This window comes from Colias croceus, chromosome 6 (assembly GCF_905220415.1).
Source record: "Colias croceus chromosome 6, ilColCroc2.1".
NCBI lineage: Eukaryota > Metazoa > Arthropoda > Insecta > Lepidoptera > Pieridae > Colias > Colias croceus.
The window spans coordinates 5,238,326-5,259,506 of NC_059542.1; the positions used below are offsets into that span (position 1 = coordinate 5,238,326).

At 31.8% G+C, this 21,181-nt stretch overlaps 3 protein-coding genes across 5 annotated transcripts; 2 read left to right on the top strand and 1 right to left on the bottom strand.

The window, feature by feature from the left end:
* Positions 1 to 3,681: 3,681 nt before the first annotated feature.
* Positions 3,682 to 5,090, top strand: LOC123692375 (rhodanese domain-containing protein CG4456-like). 2 transcript variants are annotated; one of them, XM_045637112.1, is made up of 4 exons: positions 3,682 to 3,992; positions 4,064 to 4,282; positions 4,408 to 4,570; positions 4,672 to 5,090. In XM_045637112.1, exons 1-4 carry the CDS (start codon positions 3,914 to 3,916, stop codon positions 4,718 to 4,720), a joined length of 510 nt encoding a protein of 169 aa, XP_045493068.1. In that variant the 5' UTR covers positions 3,682 to 3,913; the 3' UTR covers positions 4,721 to 5,090. The 2 variants fall into 2 exon arrangements, with proteins under 2 accessions (XP_045493068.1, XP_045493069.1); XM_045637113.1 differs by having other exon boundaries at positions 3,682 to 3,927.
* On the bottom strand, positions 5,089 to 7,261 carry LOC123692376 (60S ribosomal protein L37). Its single transcript, XM_045637114.1, has 3 exons — positions 7,178 to 7,261; positions 6,875 to 7,010; positions 5,089 to 5,264 (listed from the first exon to the last, which is right to left on the bottom strand). Exons 1-3 carry the CDS (start codon positions 7,178 to 7,180, stop codon positions 5,125 to 5,127), a joined length of 279 nt encoding a protein of 92 aa, XP_045493070.1. The 5' UTR covers positions 7,181 to 7,261; the 3' UTR covers positions 5,089 to 5,124.
* Positions 7,262 to 15,855: 8,594 nt separating this feature from the next.
* LOC123692890 (GPN-loop GTPase 2) lies at positions 15,856 to 21,108 on the top strand. 2 transcript variants are annotated; one of them, XM_045637737.1, is made up of 3 exons: positions 15,856 to 16,052; positions 16,422 to 17,807; positions 21,061 to 21,108. In XM_045637737.1, exon 2 carries the CDS (start codon positions 16,850 to 16,852, stop codon positions 17,744 to 17,746), a length of 897 nt encoding a protein of 298 aa, XP_045493693.1. In that variant the 5' UTR covers positions 15,856 to 16,052; positions 16,422 to 16,849; the 3' UTR covers positions 17,747 to 17,807; positions 21,061 to 21,108. The 2 variants fall into 2 exon arrangements, with proteins under 2 accessions (XP_045493693.1, XP_045493694.1); XM_045637738.1 differs by having other exon boundaries at positions 16,696 to 17,807.
* The last annotated feature ends 73 nt before the right edge of the window (positions 21,109 to 21,181 follow it).

Consider the following 21,181-nt stretch of genomic DNA (forward strand, 5'->3'; position numbering starts at 1 on the left):
CTCTAGATTTGCTTGCTGGGTATGGCGACAAACAGACTAAGCAGAAATCTTCATTCTCTTTCACTTCTTCACTGTTGTCAGATTTCTTCTTGTTTTTATTAGATTTAGAAAACTTCTTCTCTTATTTCTTCTCACTCAATACAAGTTTTGATACTTTCTTTTTCTTAGCATCTTGCTCCTTCTTTTTCTCTTCTAAATAGGTCTTTTCCGGTATATCTGTCAGAACGGCCGATTTACATTTTCTTTTATCACCTTGCTGTGACTTGCGTGGAGGTGCTTTTGGTAGTGGTTTCAAAATAATCGGGGATACGTTCAGAGTAGATTTTACACCACTAAGACCTGGTATCGCTAGGGGCTCAAGGGTTCTTACTCCACTTGGACCTGGTATCGCCAGGAGCTCATTGGGAACTTGATTCTACAAAGATTCCCCTAGCATCGGACTTTCTATAAAATTTTCTGGCGTTAGGATAGATGGACTTCCAGCAGGTTCGTTAGGGCGATTTTCCGGTGTTGATTGAAAATTAACGGCTGAAACAAACAACCTCAAAACGCAAATAAAGTCAGCTCGCATACAGGGGGCTGGTTGTCACATGTGACAATTAGCCCCCGAAAATTTGTGACAACGAGCCCCATAACACGTTTTAGAAAAATAACATTGAAAATAAATTCCGATCAATGAATATCTAAAAAACTATACTACGATATTATAAAACACATTTCATCATCATCAAATGAACTGAAAGATTATTACTGTAAAACAAGAACGTATACTTAGGAGGTTCGACACAGCAGCACAAAAATTTACTTTTGCTATGCGAAAACAATAAACACTTGTGAAGCCCTCACGGCAGATCGGAGCGGTCTGACGCGAAGTGGGGACAGCGTTGTCACTATATCGCTTTTGCCACGCTGTTCAACAGACTTATTCGATAGTTCAGTTTTGTGTTAAGACCGCTGTGACAACCAACCCGTGAGACAACCAAACCCGGTCTCCCCTATGTATAATTTCTCTTGTAATTTGCAAATATTGATCAATGATATCTGGGTGATAAGCTGTGGATTTGATGATACTAACAAGGTATTTACTCGGTAATATTACTATAAATAATATATATAATAAGATATAAAATTGTAGGGGTATCATTGTAGGTATATGGATATCGATAAATTTTATAGATAGGTAGCTTTTTTAATAAAAATGAATTAAGTATTACAATAGTAATTCACTGTGGTAATTCATGCTTATCTTGTACGTTCGAGCAACTTATTAAATCATTAATTTTTATTAGGAAACAACACGTTTTGGGACTTTCCTAAAAATAACTGAAACCTGAAGCAGGGAAATCCTCTCTGCTTCGATATGTTTCGCACGTATTTTTTTTTTGTTACATTTTATCTCATATTTATTGGATATATACCTATGTTACACGGGTTTTAATATATCAGCGCATATAAAATCACAAAGTACTTATATTTTAACTAAGTACCTATTTAGTATTTTCTAGGGTATGATTATACGCGAGTATTATAACATTTTGAAATTAAAGACTTTTTAACGGATTTTAAACGCGATTTATTCATTATATTGGTGAATCTCACCTTGCCAACTAGCTTCTGTCGGTAAATCTTTGTTTCAGAGAGCCCGCCACCTCTGTGATGCCTTCAACGGGGAACTGCAGCATGTCAAGCGGGTACTACGTACCAAACAACAAGCTGCAGGCGCCTTCACAGCATCACAGGAGTCGAACGAAGCCACACACAGTTGAAAGACAACCGGCTTACCTACCATAATATGTGAAGGGAGTTACTGACAGAATTGGAAGAATCCTAAGACGAGCTTCAATTAAAACTACGTAGAACCTCGATAAGTTAAAGTCCAAGGGAAACACAAAATATTTTAAGTTATAGAGGTTTTAAGTTATCAAGGGTCTATCCATTTTTCACTTCTTCTATAGCCTTTATTTTATCAGCGTAGGTGAGGGTTGTTAGTTTTCTTTTTGGACTAATTTTAATCAGCCAGTTTTATCACACAGTAAGTAAAGTGATGTTTCCAGGACAACGATCAAAAACTTATGATGCAAGTAAGTCGTTGTCATAAAGCTAACCACCGCAAAGCTTTGAAGAATTTAGATAAAGCAAACAATAGGTAATGTATTGTTTACGTTAACAATACATAGTAAACACGTGCAAGCAATAAATACCGAAACTCCTTGTTTTGACACTCTTTCAAAATGACTCATTGACAAAAAATTTTATGTAATAGAGGTTGTGGAAACATTTTTTTAAGTTATTGAGGGCCAATACAGAGATTATTTATTTAAGTTATAGAGGTTGCGTATTTTAAGTTAAAGAGGTTTTGGGCTCTGATGGGAAGGGAACATATTATTTTGTGAAGTTACAGAGGTTTTTATGTTATCGAGGTTTAAGTTATCGAGGTTCAACTATATAAGCCGTACAAGAAGATAAACCAATTCTTGAGACCAATTAAAAGTAATAATCCGCTACAAGAAGCAGGCGTGTACAAGTTAGACTGTGACTGTGGTCTCTCATACATCGGCCAAACAAACAGAAGCATTGCTAACCGACTGAAGGAGCACATTGCGGATATCAAGCATTGGCGTCACAAGAAGTCTGCGGTATGTGAACACACACTGGACAACAACCACTTCATAAGATTTGACCAACCACAAATCCTTGCCAGAGAAAATAAATTTTTTCCAAGACTTGTACGCGAGGCTATTGAAATTAAAAAACATCCAAATTTCAATAGAGAAGATGGTTTGAAACTTTCTAACACCTGGGATCCTGTTATTAAGAATTTAAAATCCCATGTCAAACGTACCAAAAGACTAGAAGACACGATCAGCCAATACTGCCAACATCCGGAAAAATACTCCACATACCAACTACGGAGGAATAGGTGGAGGTAGTTTACAAATAACAATTTTTGAATGACCGTCAAGACGTACAACATCTCAGTCTCCCCGTGACCGCGCTCGCTGTAAAGTGTTCGAAACGTCGGGAAAATAATATACTTAATGAATAAATCGCGTTTAAAATCCGTTAAAAAGTCTTTAATTTCTATAAGTACCTATTGTCAAATATGAGTTACATTCTTATATTTTACGTTTTAAAGATTCCCTACAGCAAAGAAAGCTTTTAAATTTATATACGTTCCTGTGGGATTTCCGGTGTAAAAAGTAGCCTTCGTCTATTTTGGGGCTTCAGCTACCTTTCAGCATACTTACCAAATTTCATTGTTATCGGTTCAGTAGTTTTTACGTGAAATACCTAATAACAAACATCCATCCTTACAAACTTTCGTGTATAAAAATATAGTAAGTAAGATAGGTTACCTTCCCATTCATTTGTTTGTCTATTTCTTAGAAACTATTTGATGAACTTCTTATCTTCGTATATTATCGCGCATTATTATAATAATTGTTAGTTACCTATCTAAAACATGTATTTTTATTTCTTTGTTATTATATCCTCTTTTAAAAATATTGAAAAAAAGAATATGAACAGACGATTGCCGAATGTTATTTTGTAATAATTATCACAAAATTATTCAAGACTCTTGTAATAGGTAATTAGGTAAATACCTAGTTACGTATTTTATACTCAAACTGGGCAACACTGAATGACGTAGATCTATTAAATACATATTGTAAAGTAGGTACATACCTTCTTGTAAAGTACATACTGGTACATAGGTACACATAAATTAAATATAGATGTACCTATTTAAAAGTTTCTACTTATGTATTATATTGTTTTGATAATTCTATATTGTACACCTTCCTTAACTTTTAAAATTTACGATACCTATAGTTTTTAATCAAACTATTATGTTTGTAATTTCACGAATTTTAATAACCGCAACCAGAATTTCTCGTGTGCAGATAAGAAAATGGCACTACATATGTATTATTTTCCTTTATTATATTATTATTTTGTTTTGTTAATTTCAATTTTTACAGTTATAATATGTGAGAATTTAATACGTTTTTAACTAATAAAAAATAACCTTGTTTATATAATTATTAGTTTAACGTTTTAGGTTCAGAGGCATCGGTAAAAAAAGTACACCATATAAAATGTATCACGACGGACTCGTATTCAAGATTCCATGCAACAAAAATAATTGATCCTCAATACGAAGTTAATTATGAGGATGTTGATGGAAGTATAAATAATCCTAAAACCCTTATTATTGATGTAAGAAAGCCAGATGAAGTTCAATCTACAGGCCAGATTCCATCCAGTATCAACATTCCATGTAGGCAATTTGCTATATTTTTCTACTTTTACTCTTGAACATAATAAATTCAGACTTTAGAGTTAATTATAATAATATCCAATTAGGTACTTTACGTACAACGTAATTATTGCCTTAATTTTCAGTGGACAGCTTACAGCAAGTTTTGACTAACATGTCTGAAGAAGAATTCAAAAGGCACTTCCATCGATCCAAACCAACACATTCTGATGAAATTATATTTTATTGTAAATCAGGAAAAAGGGCTAGCAAAGCACTAGCAACTGCTCTTAGTATTGGATATTCAGAGTATGTATTAAATATTAATTTTATATTGCATTACAAAATATACTCAACTCTAGTAAGTACATAATTATATTAATTTTAATTAAAATTTTATTAAATTTCAGGTCGAAAAAATATTTAGGCAGTTGGGATGAATGGTCTAGTCGACAATGATTGCATTTACATGTTAAAATATTTTTGTTTTTTATTCACAACCCCAATTGCAATAAATAATAAAATAATATTAAATTAAAAAATAACATTCTTGATGGAAATAACAAATTAAAAAAAAGATTTTGACATGGTGCTATAGTAGTTATTATCACATTATTTATTCTGTGACATGGTGTCATTTCGAAAAAAAATGCAATTATAATATCAATTTGTAAAGATCAATCAACTGGACAATTTAAGACGCAACAATATTATTGGTTGCACTTTTTCTTATGTAAAAACAAAATGATCATGGTTTTAGATATATGTACCTAATAAATTTCTATATATACAAGTAAATTTAGGAGGACAATAAAGAATAACAAACACATTTTTTACTGTTTTTATTTGTCACAACAATACATCTACGAGGAGGCTACAGCTTTCTTGGGTGTTGGTTTGCCCTCCTTGAAACCGTTACGGAAACGCCTTCTGACAATCTTGAGGTGACGCATGCGGCCAGTGCCTGTTGTCTTCCTCCTCTTTGCCTTCACTGACCAGTGGTCTGAAAAATATTTTCATGTTTCAATATTCTATATTACATTTCATACACAGAAATATATACATCTTGCTACACCTAATAAAAAAATATTTTATCAGGCAATAGGAGGTAACACCAACACAATCTAATGTTAAGAATCAGAATTCTGGAACTGACACTAATTATTCAATATCACTTTTATGTAGTAAGAGATTTCAATGATTTATTATTTTTGTAGAAGATATGTATTCTACACAGAAATATGTATGTATACATCTGCATAATAATTACATACCTTCAAACTATATACCTACATCTACAAGGAAATATTGCTAATTGACAAGTATCTCCTCAATCACTGTAGGATACAAACAAATATATTTGAAAGTGATTTTATTAGTACATAATATTACGTTAATAATAAAAACAAATATCATTTTCATTAAATTAAACTTATTAAATATTTAATAACAAGATTAATAATCAAGGTTTAGTTTCCCAACAAATATAAACAAAAAAATTGATATAATTATGCAGTTTTCGAGTATTGATAAAATTTATGATAAAATTACATTTTACACACAAAAATATGAAAAGTCGCATCCAGAAAGCTCAAAATTTGTCGCTAACCTCTTAAAAAACTGCATACACGTTGTAACTATACCTTTACTAAATTAACCCTTAGCAGGTATCGTGGGTCAAATTTTCGGTTATAATTCTTTAAATATTTATGCAACGACTGTGCGCTTCTAAGTATTCTCAGTGCGTCACTAGCTGCAGCGGGGGGTGGATGTGCAGCACCGTGACTATCTTAGGAGCGGAGGTATGTAGCTTTCTGGGTCACGTTCGACCCACGACACCAAATAAGTAACTTTTTTCACTGAGTGTAATTACTTACTTTTTTGTTTTATTGTTTATTTGTACTACATTGGAGGGCTTTTTGAACGACAGACAAATCGAGGAGTTGATGGACGACTTAAGTGATGATTTGGAATTGAAAAATGAAAGAATACCAAATGTAAACCAACTTTGTGACGACAAAATCATCAGCGATCGAGACAATCCCTAATCTGTTAGTTGCTCAGAAGACAGTGTATTTGGAGTAAGTTCTGACGACAGTGAAAACGAAGAGGAAATACGAGAATAATAGAAAATATACGAGGAACGAAAATACGAGAGATGAGAGTGAAGAAGATGAGGATGATATTTGATGGTAGAAGTCATTTTGGATTTGGTTGTCATTTTTTTTATTTTATGCTGATTTCAGAAGCAATTTATTTTTTTGTTATAATAAAGATATGAGAAGTGCCATAAATATATTTTAGTTAAAGTTTTTCTAACATTTCTATTTTTTTTTTATGTTTTAAGTGCACACTAACCAAAAAGTGCCATAAAATAAGGTTAATTACAAATCCGTGTAAAACATGATATTTTTTATATATTCTAAAATTAAATAAAGTTAATTTTATAAAAAAATATTTTTTTATTTCTTATCTAACCATATTTTATACAAATAATAAAAAATCTACGTTCTACAACAGATTGTTTGGTATGGGTAGAATTTGACCCACGATACCGGTAGTGTTGCCAAAAAAGGCGATACCAGCTAAGGGTTAACCTAATTAAGTACTTACATGAACGTAATTTAGCGGCTGGGTATCCACATTGTGCACATTTGGATTTCTGAATATGATAAGAAGATCTTCCACATCTTCTACATAGTGTGTGTGTCTTATTTCGGCGTTTACCGAAGCTTGACGTTCCCTTCGTCTGTAATAACGGAGTTAAACACCATTAAATAAACACTTTTTTATAAAATATATTTAAATTTCATTTTACTACACTCAAATGTAATCCACAAAGATTTAAATTTCCTATTATATAGAAAAATATCATTGATTCATTTCGATTTGTTTTACAAACAAAAAGTACGCTACCATTTTCGCCGAATTTGACAATGAAAGAAGGAAGAATTTCAGCAATAACCAATGGTAGTTATTTTGACATTGACACTTGCTTGACAATTGACAATCTAACAATTGCGTTCATGGTTAGTTCTCGTAGCGTTCATTATATTTTAGTTATGTTAGAAAGACAGGAAACCGTCGTTCAGCGGTTAGGTAAAAATTATCATATAGAAATACCAACGCAAACTTAGCACCCCATCAATGGAATTTTGGGTCGAAAATGACCTTGATCGATAGGTCTCCGTTAGGTCCTTTAAGGTCCCACAATTTTTTCGTTAGGTCCCCTTTAGTTTTTTTATAAATATTTTCTTTTTAATAGGCATGACGAAAGATTTTGAAATCCTCTTCCATAATGTGTGTATACGTTTACTATACAAGAAAAACCCTATATTTCGGTAATATACTTAAATTTAACGAAGATAAAAGCCATTTTTCAAAAAATATTTATCAACTGTGCCAAAACAGCTCGGAGGTGTCATGGCGTAAACGTGACGTCACTCTTTAGTAAATACGTAATTATTTGTATGCATTGCGAAGAAAATTAAAAAAATATTTATGTTATATGTGTTATAGAAACGAATTTAAAAGTTTATAAGTGGTGTGTAGTATTGCAGTGTGAATCCACATTGAATTAATACTCAAAAATGTGTTAGTAATTATTTTAAGCGAGAAAATAATAAGAAATGATTGTATAAAGTTGGCGCGGAGAACCCCGAAACCACGTATTCGTGAATTCGCAATTATATTTCTGTTCTGAGTCGATAAAGCATACGTGAAACAATAGAAAATAAATAAAAATGCGTATTCTCAACATATTCATAACAACAAAATACATCTGACGTGAGTTGTTTACTTAAGCGTGACGTCACGCGTGTTTTAGTCAAAATGGCCAACTGCAGAATTTCAATGTTTTATTTTATTGATAATCTCATTAATCTTAGTGTTTTTAAGATTTTTAAGTCACTATATTGAATTTATTTATTATACATTTTCCCTTAAAAACACTAATACGATCATTTATGGATACTGTCGTCATGCCTATTCTGGGTATAAAACAATTATTACACTTTAGCACCTCATCCATAGCAAAATTGGCAAATTTTATCAAAATCGTAATCGTAACCGTTAGATCCATATAGGTCCATCATTGAAATTGTTAAATTATTTGTTAATATGAAATACCTGCGCATATCGATAATCGTCGATGCATCGTTTAGCGATATGATCAAGCTAAGAGCAATAAACCTATAGAGTTCTTATATTAAGACAGAACAAAATACATATTTTCTAATCTACTTACTCTTAGTCAATAATAGTCTTTTTATTTGTCAGTGTGCTAAAATAACTATTGTATGTTTAGCAACCGGCTATCACTAGTCGAATGGGAGTTTTGGATAAAAACAATGTAAAAATATCTTTCCATCGGTAAGTGATTTTCAGCAAATTGATAAATATTTATGTTTTAAACCTATTTGAAGGTTTTATCAAGCGCTTTTTTGTAATTTTATGTTGTAACTGTAACATTTACCCACTTTATGGGGTTGTGGAATATAAAATAATGAAATAATTTTTAAAAAACGTCACAATAATATCACGTTTGGCATTTTGTTTACCACCGTAGTGTTGTAACACATCTAGCGTATATTATCGATTTATGACAAAAAATCTATTTCATATTAACGTTGATTTATTTATTTTGTTTCATAAATCAGATTTATATGTAGTTGTTGTTGCAAATAATAGATTTAAATTTTTTACCGCAGGAAAATAAAACATACCACGTGGTTGTTTTATTTGCCCTATGTGTTTTAGTTTTCGTTTGTTGTTTATTAATTTCTCTTTCAGATTATTAATAAATTCATTTTGTTTTAGATTTCCAGAGCTAAATAAAAAATGGGTATAAAACGTGAGACATGAGTTGATTGGACGCCGCCACAATTTGCAATATTGTGTTCACTGCATTTCGAGCCTACGTGTTATCAAGATGGATACTCTAGAAGAATTGTGCAATCTTACGCTTACGTTTTTTTTTGTTCCTGTAGATAATAAATACATTTGATTAAAGAGAGTGAATTTTTATTTTGAAATTTTTTACACATAAGTTACCTACTTTAAATGTGTAACTATGTGAAAATTACTACTATTGAAATACATACTTAATATACATGCGTTTTAAGTAATTTTTCCAAATTTCATTGTAATCGGTTTAGTAGTATTCGCGTGAAAGAGTAACAAACATCCATCCTCACAAACTTTCGCTTTATTAGTAGGATGTTAGGAAAATGTTTTCATTAAGACTGTCCTTTTATTAACTTGTTAAAATGCTGCATGATTCCTTCATGCTGACTGTGCCTTTCTCCTCACTCCTTTAACTTTATCATCATTTCCTTCTTTATTTTAAATTACATTTCAAGTTTTAAAATTTCTTTTATAATGTACTAACTTTCCGCCCGCGTTTTTAAAGAAAATCCTGCACAGTTCCCGTTCACGTGGGATTTCCGGGATAAAACCTAACCTATGTGTGTATGTACAAAATTTCATTGTAATCGGTTCCGCAGTGAAAGAGTATCCCTTCTCACATAATTTCGCATTTATTATATACGTAGGATTAAACAAATAATGTATTCAACTGAAATTAATTATAAGTTTTGTTTTTTTTATTATTTATTATTTCACGAAACCGTAAATGCAAAATACATTCACGATTTTATCGATTGAAGCACATCCCATCACTATCACCTTCTATCTATCTAAATACATACCTATAGTAAAAATGGTGCCATGACTATGTTGAAACGTAGCTTGTTGTCTATAGCTGTCTCATTCTTTCATACGACGTTTTCTTTAGATAGAGAGAAACAAATATATGTAAATTGTATACGCTCGATACAAGTACTCTATGTTTATTGCTCTTAGTGATCAAGACAAATAATCGAGTCATAATATTTACTCGATCATTGATGTGGCCTCAAGAGACTGGAAAAAAAATATAAGTACTCAAATTTAATCTTTATGAACTAAGCGATAAAGTTGAATTTAGAACGTGATATTGAACCGCACTCCAAACGAGACTATCTTGGAAAGAAATACAAATTTAATCTTTATGAACTTATCGATTGAATTTAAAAACTCGTCGCTTAGAAGGTCGTAAATTTTTACGACTTTCTTAGCTACTTCTAGCTATAATTTGAAATGAGATGAGAATTAATAATCTTTATTATATTAAAATTTTACACAACTGCACAAAAAGGAGTATAATGTTTATTTTGTAAGTACATATATATCTAATATATAAAAATCAATGCCACTTTTCGTTGTAATTCCATAACTCGAGAACGGCTGAACCGATTTCGATAATTCTTTTTTTATTATATTCCTTGAAGTACGAGGATGGTTCTTATGTAGAGAAAACGTTAATATGTACCACGGGCGAAGCCGGGGCGGACCGCTAGTTTATTATAATTTTCGCTCCGTTACTTTTAACTGGCAGAAAATTTTAATGGTACGGAACCCTTCGTGCGTGAGTCCGGCTCGCATTTAGCCGTTTTTTTGTAATGTTAATAATAATTAATCTTCACCTTTCTATTATGTAATTTGTTTATATGTATGTATTAATATTGCGTATGTTTCAAATCTGAAACATACGCAATATTAATCATATATTTATGTCATTTCGTTCAGACTGTCAAAAACTTTTAGTACTACTTTTGTGCTTTTGATAATGTTCTTATAGACATATTTATTTTATTGAAATGTGCTGGGATGAATGAATACATATTCAAATACAAATAAAATGGCTTTTTATTGTTTTTTCGTATGCATATAATAATGATGAAAACTTTACAAATGACCTGTGTTGTAGTTTTTATGAATATAATATTAATGTTATTTCTAATTTCAACAAAATTATTATTTTGTAATATCGATATGGTTACATCCTTTTCGAGCGATTGTATTATTACGTATATGTACAGAGATTTTTCTGTGTGTTGCAATGTGTGCAAAAATATGCTAGTGTGTCAATTTTGTAATAGTTTGAGTTTGTAAAGACGCAAATTATTTCTGTGAATGTGTGATTGTGTTTCATAGTGTGAGTTACCCTCTCCGCACCAAAATCGGCAGAAAGTTTAGTTAGAACATTTGCCAGCGTACTCCATCCATTACTTAATGATCTAAGGTTGAAAAGTAGGTTTTTAATAAATAAGCACTCTCAGAACAATAATTGATTTATTTAATAAATTAAACGATACCAATTAAAGTTTCGCGCTTATGTATGATGTGCGCATGCCTTAATGCTCTAAGGCGCATGCGCAGGTTTTAATTATTTTATAATTTTAATAAAATAAATAATTTAACAAATTCAATGATGGACCTATACGGACCTACCGATAAAAAATACGATTTTGATAAAATTCGCCAATTTAGCTATGGATGAGGTGCTAAAGTGTAATTTTTTTTTAACCCAAAATTAAAAAAAAAAACTATTTATAAAAAAACTAAAGGGGACCTAATGAAAAAAATGTGAGGCCATAAAGGACCTAACGGAGACCTATCGATCAAGGTCATTTTCGACCCAAAATTCCATTGATGGGGTGCTAAAGTGTATTTTTTGAATACCCAAAATTTAAAAAAATATTTAAAAAAAAAGGGGACCTAACGAAAAAATTGTGGGACCTTATAGGACCTAACGGAGACCTATCGATCAAGGTCATTTTCGACCCAAAATTCCAATGATGGGGTGCTAAGTTTGAGTTGGTTATAGAAATCGTATCTCAAAAGATTTGTCGATACTAAATAATCTTTAGTTCAATCGTAAACCGCTAAAATGTTCAAAGGAAAAATGCAGACATTTCTCATATTATTTTATTTTGTTTAATAGTTCCGGACCATGACCAAATTTATGTGAAATTTTCTATATCTAATCCAGGGGCAGTAATATGGTCTCTTATTTCCAGACAGTTTACTAGCAGTGGTATGTGTATAATATGAATTTGCCAGTCAGTAAACTATCTGGAAATAAGAGGTCATAGTATGGCCCCTGAACATTAAAAACATTGGTTTATTTTAGCATGTACCTAGCATTATCACAGAATCGATGACCAAATAGTTACTATAGTATAGGCATTTTACACAGTAGCTAGAATTTCCACCACCAAATAAGTGCGGGACGAGGGTAGGACGTAGGAACAGTTAGATTATATGCCGAAGCCATTGTATAATTTTTGAGCTGCTCCTCTACAACATATTATGTAGTAATTAATACTTAATCTGTGTTTTCAACTGTGAACTTAGAGCATGTGAAGGATTGTATTGAATTTCAATATCACATTTCAAACACCAGCAGTACCAACTGGACTATGAGGGTGAATTAACTGATAGCAGATAGTTCTTCATCTTTTAAATAATCTGGCACAAAATGAATTAATCCGCAGATTATATGAAGCGGTATTTTCTATATTTAAAATTTTTCTCATATATTTTACTCAATTCTAGGGAAAATTATAATAAAATAATACTGACAATATTATTTTGGGCGCCGACAACGCCGTATCTACGAGTCTTTTTTCGCGGCCCGCACTATAAACTAGTACATAATCTGTGTTGTAGTCTGTTTAATTTTATATCTGTGCAAAGATCAATTGCGGACTGCGGTTTGCGACTTGTTTCGTATCCACAGAATACATAATAAACGCTACAGCTCCCGGATGTTTTGGAAAGGGTAAATATTTTTAGGAGCAATTAAATAAAACCAGATAAGAGATTTTTCTTTTGTCTTTATAATCAATTTAGTAGATACAAAAAAATATAAGCAGATTGATTATTGATGACGAAACAATGTTAATTTCGTGTACACATTTCTTACTTTTTCATTGGCTTGTTCATATTTTACAATATTTTGTGAGAATCCAATCTTTTCTCCCACTTCGATCCATTAATTACGTAGGTCTGGATCATCTGGAAACAAATCGATAAACATAGGTTAATAATAATTAATGCTCGCAGGTAGTTCAGGTTCTCTAAAATTATAAGTGTAATTTTATGTCAATCACAATTATTACTATGAGAAATAATAAATTAAAATATGTTTTCGATGCCGAAGTCTTCCCGAAACACTGGGTTATTATGGGATTTCATATTCATTTACTTTCGAGTTTCGCCATATTGTCAAATCAATATTTTTTTATTGATGATCGGGGTATTATTTTTCCCGACACTGGCAACACTTACTTGTTGATGTTTATAGGTTATTGAATGTAAAAATCGATATTACGCTAATATTTTCCTTGTTTTAACGCGACTTGTTGTTACTTTAGGCTAAAATATAAATAATCATCACTGAGAAACTATAAATAAGGACAATAAAGTCGTACTTACGCGTGAAAAGACACACCGGCAATTTTCTTCTCACTATCGCTTATACATGCAATAACACGACAACGCACCATTCTATTTACTTCGATGTCTATATTAAGATAATTTCACCGTCTTTTCAATGTACTCGTATCGATTTTTTACTAAATAATATCCAAAATTCGAACACCAAGCACGATGAAGGCACGAACTGTCAAAGTTTGTTTCGCAACTCAAGTTGCGGATCTTGAAAAACAGGTTACACACTAAGGGACAAAAAATTGGGTATTTGTGTCTTTGTCTTATGCATATGTTATGGTATTTTCGCTCTCTTTCTTGTGTAAGTGAGAAAGGTATCGTCATTGGGTCTATTAGTTACTCTGTCTACGAGCTAAACGCTACAGAACGGACACTCTCCGCCTCCCGCCAAAATTAAACACTTACCTCACCCCGCACGATCAGATGTTATGGTACCCATTTTCCCGCAAGGATGATACCAACGAGCAAGAAGCTTATATCTTATAGATCACTGGAGATTTCGGTATGAACATTTGACGTGTAACAAGAAAATTGTTGTGTTTTATCACTTTCACACCTAACTTGGTATTGCCACTGTTAATACGAAGTTTTCCCAAGGCTACTATGTATGCCGTAATATTCTGTGCAAAAGGTTAGTTTTTGTACATGAGTTTGTTGATAAATTGCCAACAACGTCATTCAAAAGCATTGTTGGATGAGACAATTATTATTTATGCTAAATAAAATAAGTATCTGGACCAATTATTAAAAAGCGATACTCCCTGATTATGGGTAGTTACCTTAATAAAATTGTAGCAACTCTCACTTTGACAATATGGCATAAGTGTCAAAAAAATTGCGTCGCTTCGAATATTTAAGTTAATATTGTTGCGTATTTAATAAATATTTTCCGAATATAAATAATGTATTGCATTGAGAAAAATTGCAGAAGTGTTTGGACACCAAATTCTGGCATAGAATTTCACAGGCAAGTGTATATTTACGTTATTTACAATATTCCTCAATACTCCTGCATTTAAACCTGTTTAGAATCATTTCAATGGCAAAAATTGTAAAATTTTGCATCATTTTAGAAAGCAGTCATGTTAAATTTGTTATTTTCCTAATACTTTATCATTTTTCAACAAGTTTTCAATAAACAAAATTAACAAGTAAGGTAACCATGATGACGAGTTTTTATGGATAGTGAAGAGAATATATTGTAATAACAATATTATGATGAAATTTAGAACACCATTTTCAAGATTTTTACTAGTAATGAAACAACACTCAACATCGGTATTGCACTCACATGTAGTAATAAGATTGTTCGTTTTTACATTGAAATTTATACTTTTTTAACTTACCTCATATTTTTTGTTTTAGGTATTTCAGCTTTCCAAAAAGTAAAATAAAAAGAAATATATGTGCCCACCAAGGGTAAATTTACTGAGGATTACGACCCAGAAAAAAATACCTTTTGAAAAATAAACTTTGTAAAGTTAGCTGAAATTTGTGCAAGGCGTTTATTATAAACAGTTTTTCTTTGATGATTTTGGCTTGAAATTGACCCGTCGAAGCAACGCGTTTAAAAAGAAGATCTGAGTAGCTTACAATTTGGTAAACAGCATCTGATGCAAAACACAACTTTCCTCTATTTACAAAGGATGTTAATGCTATATATCGGTTCATATCCAGGCTTTGTAGCCAAGAGTTATTTAAAACTATCATTCTATACCAATTAAAATTGTATGTACCTATAAAGTATGGCCAGTAATATTATAATATAATTAATACTGTTAAAAATATATGTCGTTATTATTTATAGACCATGATTTTTAGTTTTTTTCTATTTCGAAAAATCCTGAATATAGAAACCAGTGTGGTCACCCACAGAAAGAGACAAAAAACAACACTGACGTCATTCAAGGTTATATTTTCTTGTGACAAGTCAATGGTCATAGTGCAATCTCCAGTGTATTAGATATAAGCTTCTTGCCAACGAGTAACGACGTCAGACGAAACGCAACGAAGATTGACAACATTAATCAAAGTGACTTAAAGTAATTTTATTATTTTGGATTTGTGATTATAGTTTTTCGTAGAAAATGGTTAAATATTATGCTGTTTACGGATGTATTTTCATCAGAAAAACGCGAATTTTTTTTACGCTAGTCACAAATGTGCCAACCATAAAGCGTTAACACACACATTTGCAGTCTCTACAGTGTGACTGTCAAAACAATAATTTTGTATGGAGTGTCCGGGGTGTGTTCGTATCTGTGGTTTCGGTGTCCACCTGTTATTACGCAAACATTAATTAGGTATTCATTGCTCTTGTTTTCAATTTATGTTTCTATTTGGAAAAAAACAGTTCAACGTTTTCCAAAGAGTTCGTTATTTTTGAGTTCCCAAAGTTGATAAATAATCCACAATCGAGTATTGGTTTTACCTGCATCTATTGTATTGACCGAAGGTTTGTCTTTGTTTATCCACATTACTTGCAATATTACATACCGGTTCACTTAGATCCTTCTTTTATCTATACATCTATACAAATATTATAAAGAGGAAAGGTTTGATTTTTTGTTTGTTTGTTTGTATGAATTGAATAGGCTCCGAAACTACTTGGCAGATTTGAAAAATTCTTTCACCATTCGAAAGCTACATTATCCACGAGTAACATAGGCTAGGTTTTATCCCTGAAATCCCACGGGAACGGGAACTATGCGGGTTTTTCTTTGAAAACGCGGGCGAAGCCGCGAGCGGATAGCTAGTTGATCAAATAAATAGGCATAGGAATTTGTAGTAATTTTCAATGATCTATATTTTGTTTTACTTTTAGCATAACAAAAATATGGAACTGCTTGATGTTATGAAAAGTTTAACCATTAAAAATGCGCGTCAAGAAAATGATCACAATTTTTTCAAATCCATTGCTGCCAATGTAGATGGTGTTTCTACAGAAATAGTTTATGCTGATTACACTGATAAAATTATGCTTATTGTTTCTCAGTATCAAAAAATTGGTAGTATGTTAATGATACAAAAAGACCAAGTGCACAGTCCATTAGGTACCAATGATATTTATACAACAAAAGTTATTTTTGGTGCTTCAGGAGAAGAACAACAAGTAGCTGCAAGACATCTGGCAGAAGCAATTGAAATCAATAAACCTCTTTGCATATTTATAAACTTGAAGTCATATGATATAGAAACAGTAAAAGCTTGCAGGGACATTATTCTAGAATTGAAAAAAGAAGATAAGTAGGCATGTCGAAGTGTGAAAATAAATTTAAAACTGTTCAGAAATATTATGGACAGTTGGTTATTGGACCACCAGGGGCAGGCAAAACAACATACTGTAATGAAATGTCCAAGGTACTGAGAAAGCTTGACAGAAAAGTGATAATAGTCAACCTAGATCCAGCTAATGATAACATAACCTATCAACCTGGTATAGATATTCGTGAATTAATTCATTTAGAGGATGTAATGGCAGAATATAAGTTAGGACCCAATGGTGCTTTACTTTATTGCATAGAATATTTGGAGAAAAATATTGACTGGCTATTAGATAAAATAAAGGGAGAACATTCAACAAATTTTATTTTTGATTTACCAGGTCAAGTTGAACTTTATAGTCATCATGAGTCCTTGAGTAACATTTTTACAAAGTTAACCAGTCTTGCTAACCTTCAATTATGTGTAGTTCACCTCATTGATTCTCACCACTGTTCAGATGCTGCCAAATTTATATCAGCATTGATGTTGTCCTTAAATGCTATGTTAAAAATAGGCCTTCCACATATCAATTTACTAACTAAAATAGATTTGCTCAAAAAACATTCAGATAAGTTACAGTTTGGAATTGATTTTTATACAGAAGTTTTGGATTTGAATTATTTACTTGAAAGTTTGGACTCAGATATGTTTACAAGCAAGTACAAGAAGTTAAATGGTGCATTAATTTCCATTATTGAAGATTACAGTTTGGTAACATTCCAATTGATTAATATGTACCAAGAAGAAAGTTTAATCAAGATTAAGAATTTAGTTGATAAGACAAATGGTTATGTATTTAAAGCAGAGGAAGGAAGACATATTAACAGTATGCTAGCCTGTGCTATGGGGGTACCAGATAATAGTAATGTGTACAGTGACTTTTAGTGATTACAATAACATTGTATTGTATCTTATATAAGCTCCTAAAGGTGTAACAATGAATTAGGTGTGCGTTACCCAGGCAAAATGTTTTGCTTTAGAGAGATGAGACTTAAACAAATAATTAGTGTATCATGAGGAGCAATTTGTTTACTAATAGCAAAATTTGTTTGAATTGTAGTTTTTAAGTTATTTAAGAAAAACAAATTTTGCTGGAGTAACGTTTGAAACGTTACCCAGGCAAAATCGTCTTTCAAAAATTAGTTTCAGCACGGAACCAAATACATGAATAGATAGCTTTTGTTGAGTAGTAAATGTTTATAAATAGCAAAATTTGTGTGTGGTATAGTTCTTTAGTTATTTAAGATTTTGCTGCGGTAACGTTTTGGGATTTCCCAGATCTCGAAAACGGCTCAACGCAGAAGTTTGAAAAAAATACCAATAAAAGACCTTAATTTGTTTAAATTTGTTTAATCATTAGTTTTTGATTTGGTTGACGTAAACCAATGTAATTAAATGGTTTCAAAAATCAGAAGAAGCGGGTTTACATGTAAACCAATACACTTATAACCAAATAAACAGCTGTAAAAAATACCCGTGGTTCGACGCTTGTTTACAGCAGACATTTTAGATTTCATACTTTACACGTTAAGAAGATAAAAACAAATTTGATTTATTTTAGACTGGTCGTACTTTAGCGATCGAATACGCAGTTCCCATAACATTAAGAAACATGGCATACTTTAAACAAATTAAAATGATTCATGAAAATTCTTTCCTGTTAATTTCAGCCTTGAATTACGGCTCTAATGAAAGTTATCTCAAAAACAAGAATATGTCAGCAATTCTCTAATAAGCCGACCAAATTGAAAAGGTCACGTAAAAGCGACTGCACCGTACGTACGGGTAATCTTCGCAAATTAGCAGCTTGGTAACCGATGTTTTGTACAGTTAAGCAGAAAAACGTTATTCGTGAAGCCGATTTTTTAATATTTTTTAAGTGCAGTACCAACTACCATATTACACAATTTTTACTAGTTAATAAAAGTGTAATATCATAGTGTATAATTTATAGTGTGATTTAAAACAATACAAACATATATACATGTAGCTATATTTTTAGTACTTAATTTGTTGTTTCTGTTAAACCAAATGTTTTATTTTGATACCACAACGCAAAGCCACGCTAAAAACGTTTTAACGTTCTTGATGCTAGTCAGAGCAGCGCGCATCGCTGTGTGCAATGCAACGCAACAGCTATATGCCTTGTCTTACTTACTCTTTAGCTGTGAGTAGTTGAGTACGCTCTATCTATGGGTACGCTAGCTCCGACCGAACCAATGAAACAATCAGTCGTGAACCAAGTGTTTTGGAGAGAAGTGCTTGTGGTTTATGTGTGTGTGTACGACGACGTCTTTGAACGATGTGAGTATTAAATGTTTTTATTTTACAGTACAGTTGTGTTTCAGTATGAAGTAAAAATAATTAAAAATCATTAAAAAATAAACGATTTATTTTAAAAATTAAAATAAATTAAAATATTCAAGTTAGACCATAGGAAACGTTATATTCCAATTAGACCTTTTACCCTTACCCTTTTCTATTAAGTATTACACTTAATAATACGAGATAATCGGAAAAAATAAATATTTTTTCAAGCAAGTCGTAAACAAGTAAACAAATGGCGGCCATTTTGTGTCGATCACTATAATATTGTTATTGTTTTTGAAGTGAATCTTTATTCTTTTCATATCCAATGGGCATAATAATCATTAAGATAATATTTGCTCGATTATTGTGCAGGAACCATTGAGTTAATAAACTTATTTATACCAGAATAACAAAAAATATTTTCAACACGCTTTGTTTACATGTTTGAACCGTGCCGCTAGAGAAAAAATACAGAAATTACCAATGACCTATTATACTAGTAGACGCGGCATACGCCAACATCATTGCACTAAAAAACAGCGTAATTAATACATACCTACTTACTAACGCATTATCACCAATACAGTTGTTCTCTCTTTCACTCTCACGCACGAGACATAATACATGTCTCACTCATGTACTTCGTAATAACAACTGCCGATTAAAATACAAAAAGAACGTCCAGCCACGACGCTGAATGGTGCGTGACTAAGTGAAACTCGGGCACTTACCTGAGTTTTTTCTTGCCAAAATAGAGAGCGGGTAACGTATCTAGCTCTTTTATATATCATAGGAAATTACGTAATATTTTCACTTACCGACTTGAATCTTTACATACATCCTCATTAATGGTATTATATTTAATACACACAAACAGTTTTGACATGGTTTTAGCATCACAATACACACAAACAAAGATAATTTTGATTCACTTCCGACGCCATGACGTATAGTGCGTTTCACCGAATAGTACCTAAAAACTTTTGTATTCAACTGTACTAACAAAACATCTATATTATCCTGTTCATTTCAGATGGTTGCGCTTATGTATGGTGCGGTCGCTTTTATGTGACCTTTTCAATTTGGTCGGCTCATTAGAGAATTGCTGACATAATCTTGTTTTTGAGATAACTTTCATTAGAGCCGTAATTCAAAGCTGCAATTAACAGGAAGGAATTTTCAGGAATCATTTTAATTTGTTTAAAGTATGCCATGTTTCTTAATGTTATGGGAACTGCGTATTTGATCGCTAAAGTACGACCAGTCTAAAATAAATCAAATTTGTTTTTATCTTCTTAATGTGTAAAGTATGAAATCTAATATTTCTGATGTAAACAAGCGTCGAACCACGGGTATTTTTTACAGCTGTTTATTTGGTTATAAGTGTATTGGTTTACATGTAAACCCGCTTCTTCTGATTTTTGAAACCATTTAATTACATTGGTTTACGTCAACCAAATCAAAAACTAATGATTAAACAAATTTAAACAAATTAAGGTCTTTTATTGGTATTTTTTTCAAACTTCTGCGTTGAGCCGTTTTCGAGATCTGGGAAATCCCAAAACGTTACCGCAGCAAAATCTTAAATAACTAAAGAACTATACCACACACAAATTTTGCTATTTATAAACATTTACTACGCAACAAAAGCTATCTATTCATGTATTTGGTTCCGTGCTGAAACTAATTTTTGAAAGACGATTTTGCCTGGGTAACGTTTCAAACGTTACTCCAGCAAAATTTGTTTTTCTTAAATAACTTAAAAACTACAATTCAAACAAATTTTGCTATTAGTAAACAAATTGCTCCTCATGATACACTAATTATTTGTTTAAGTCTCATCTCTCTAAAGCAAAACATTTTGCCTGGGTAACGCACACATGAATTAGTTAGGGATACTTTTATATTAAAGAATCGTTTATAATAAAAAATATATTGATAGTGTATGTACCTGCTTGTTTTATTGTACCTACAAAAATTTAACACAAAAGTGAGAAAACAGAATTAATA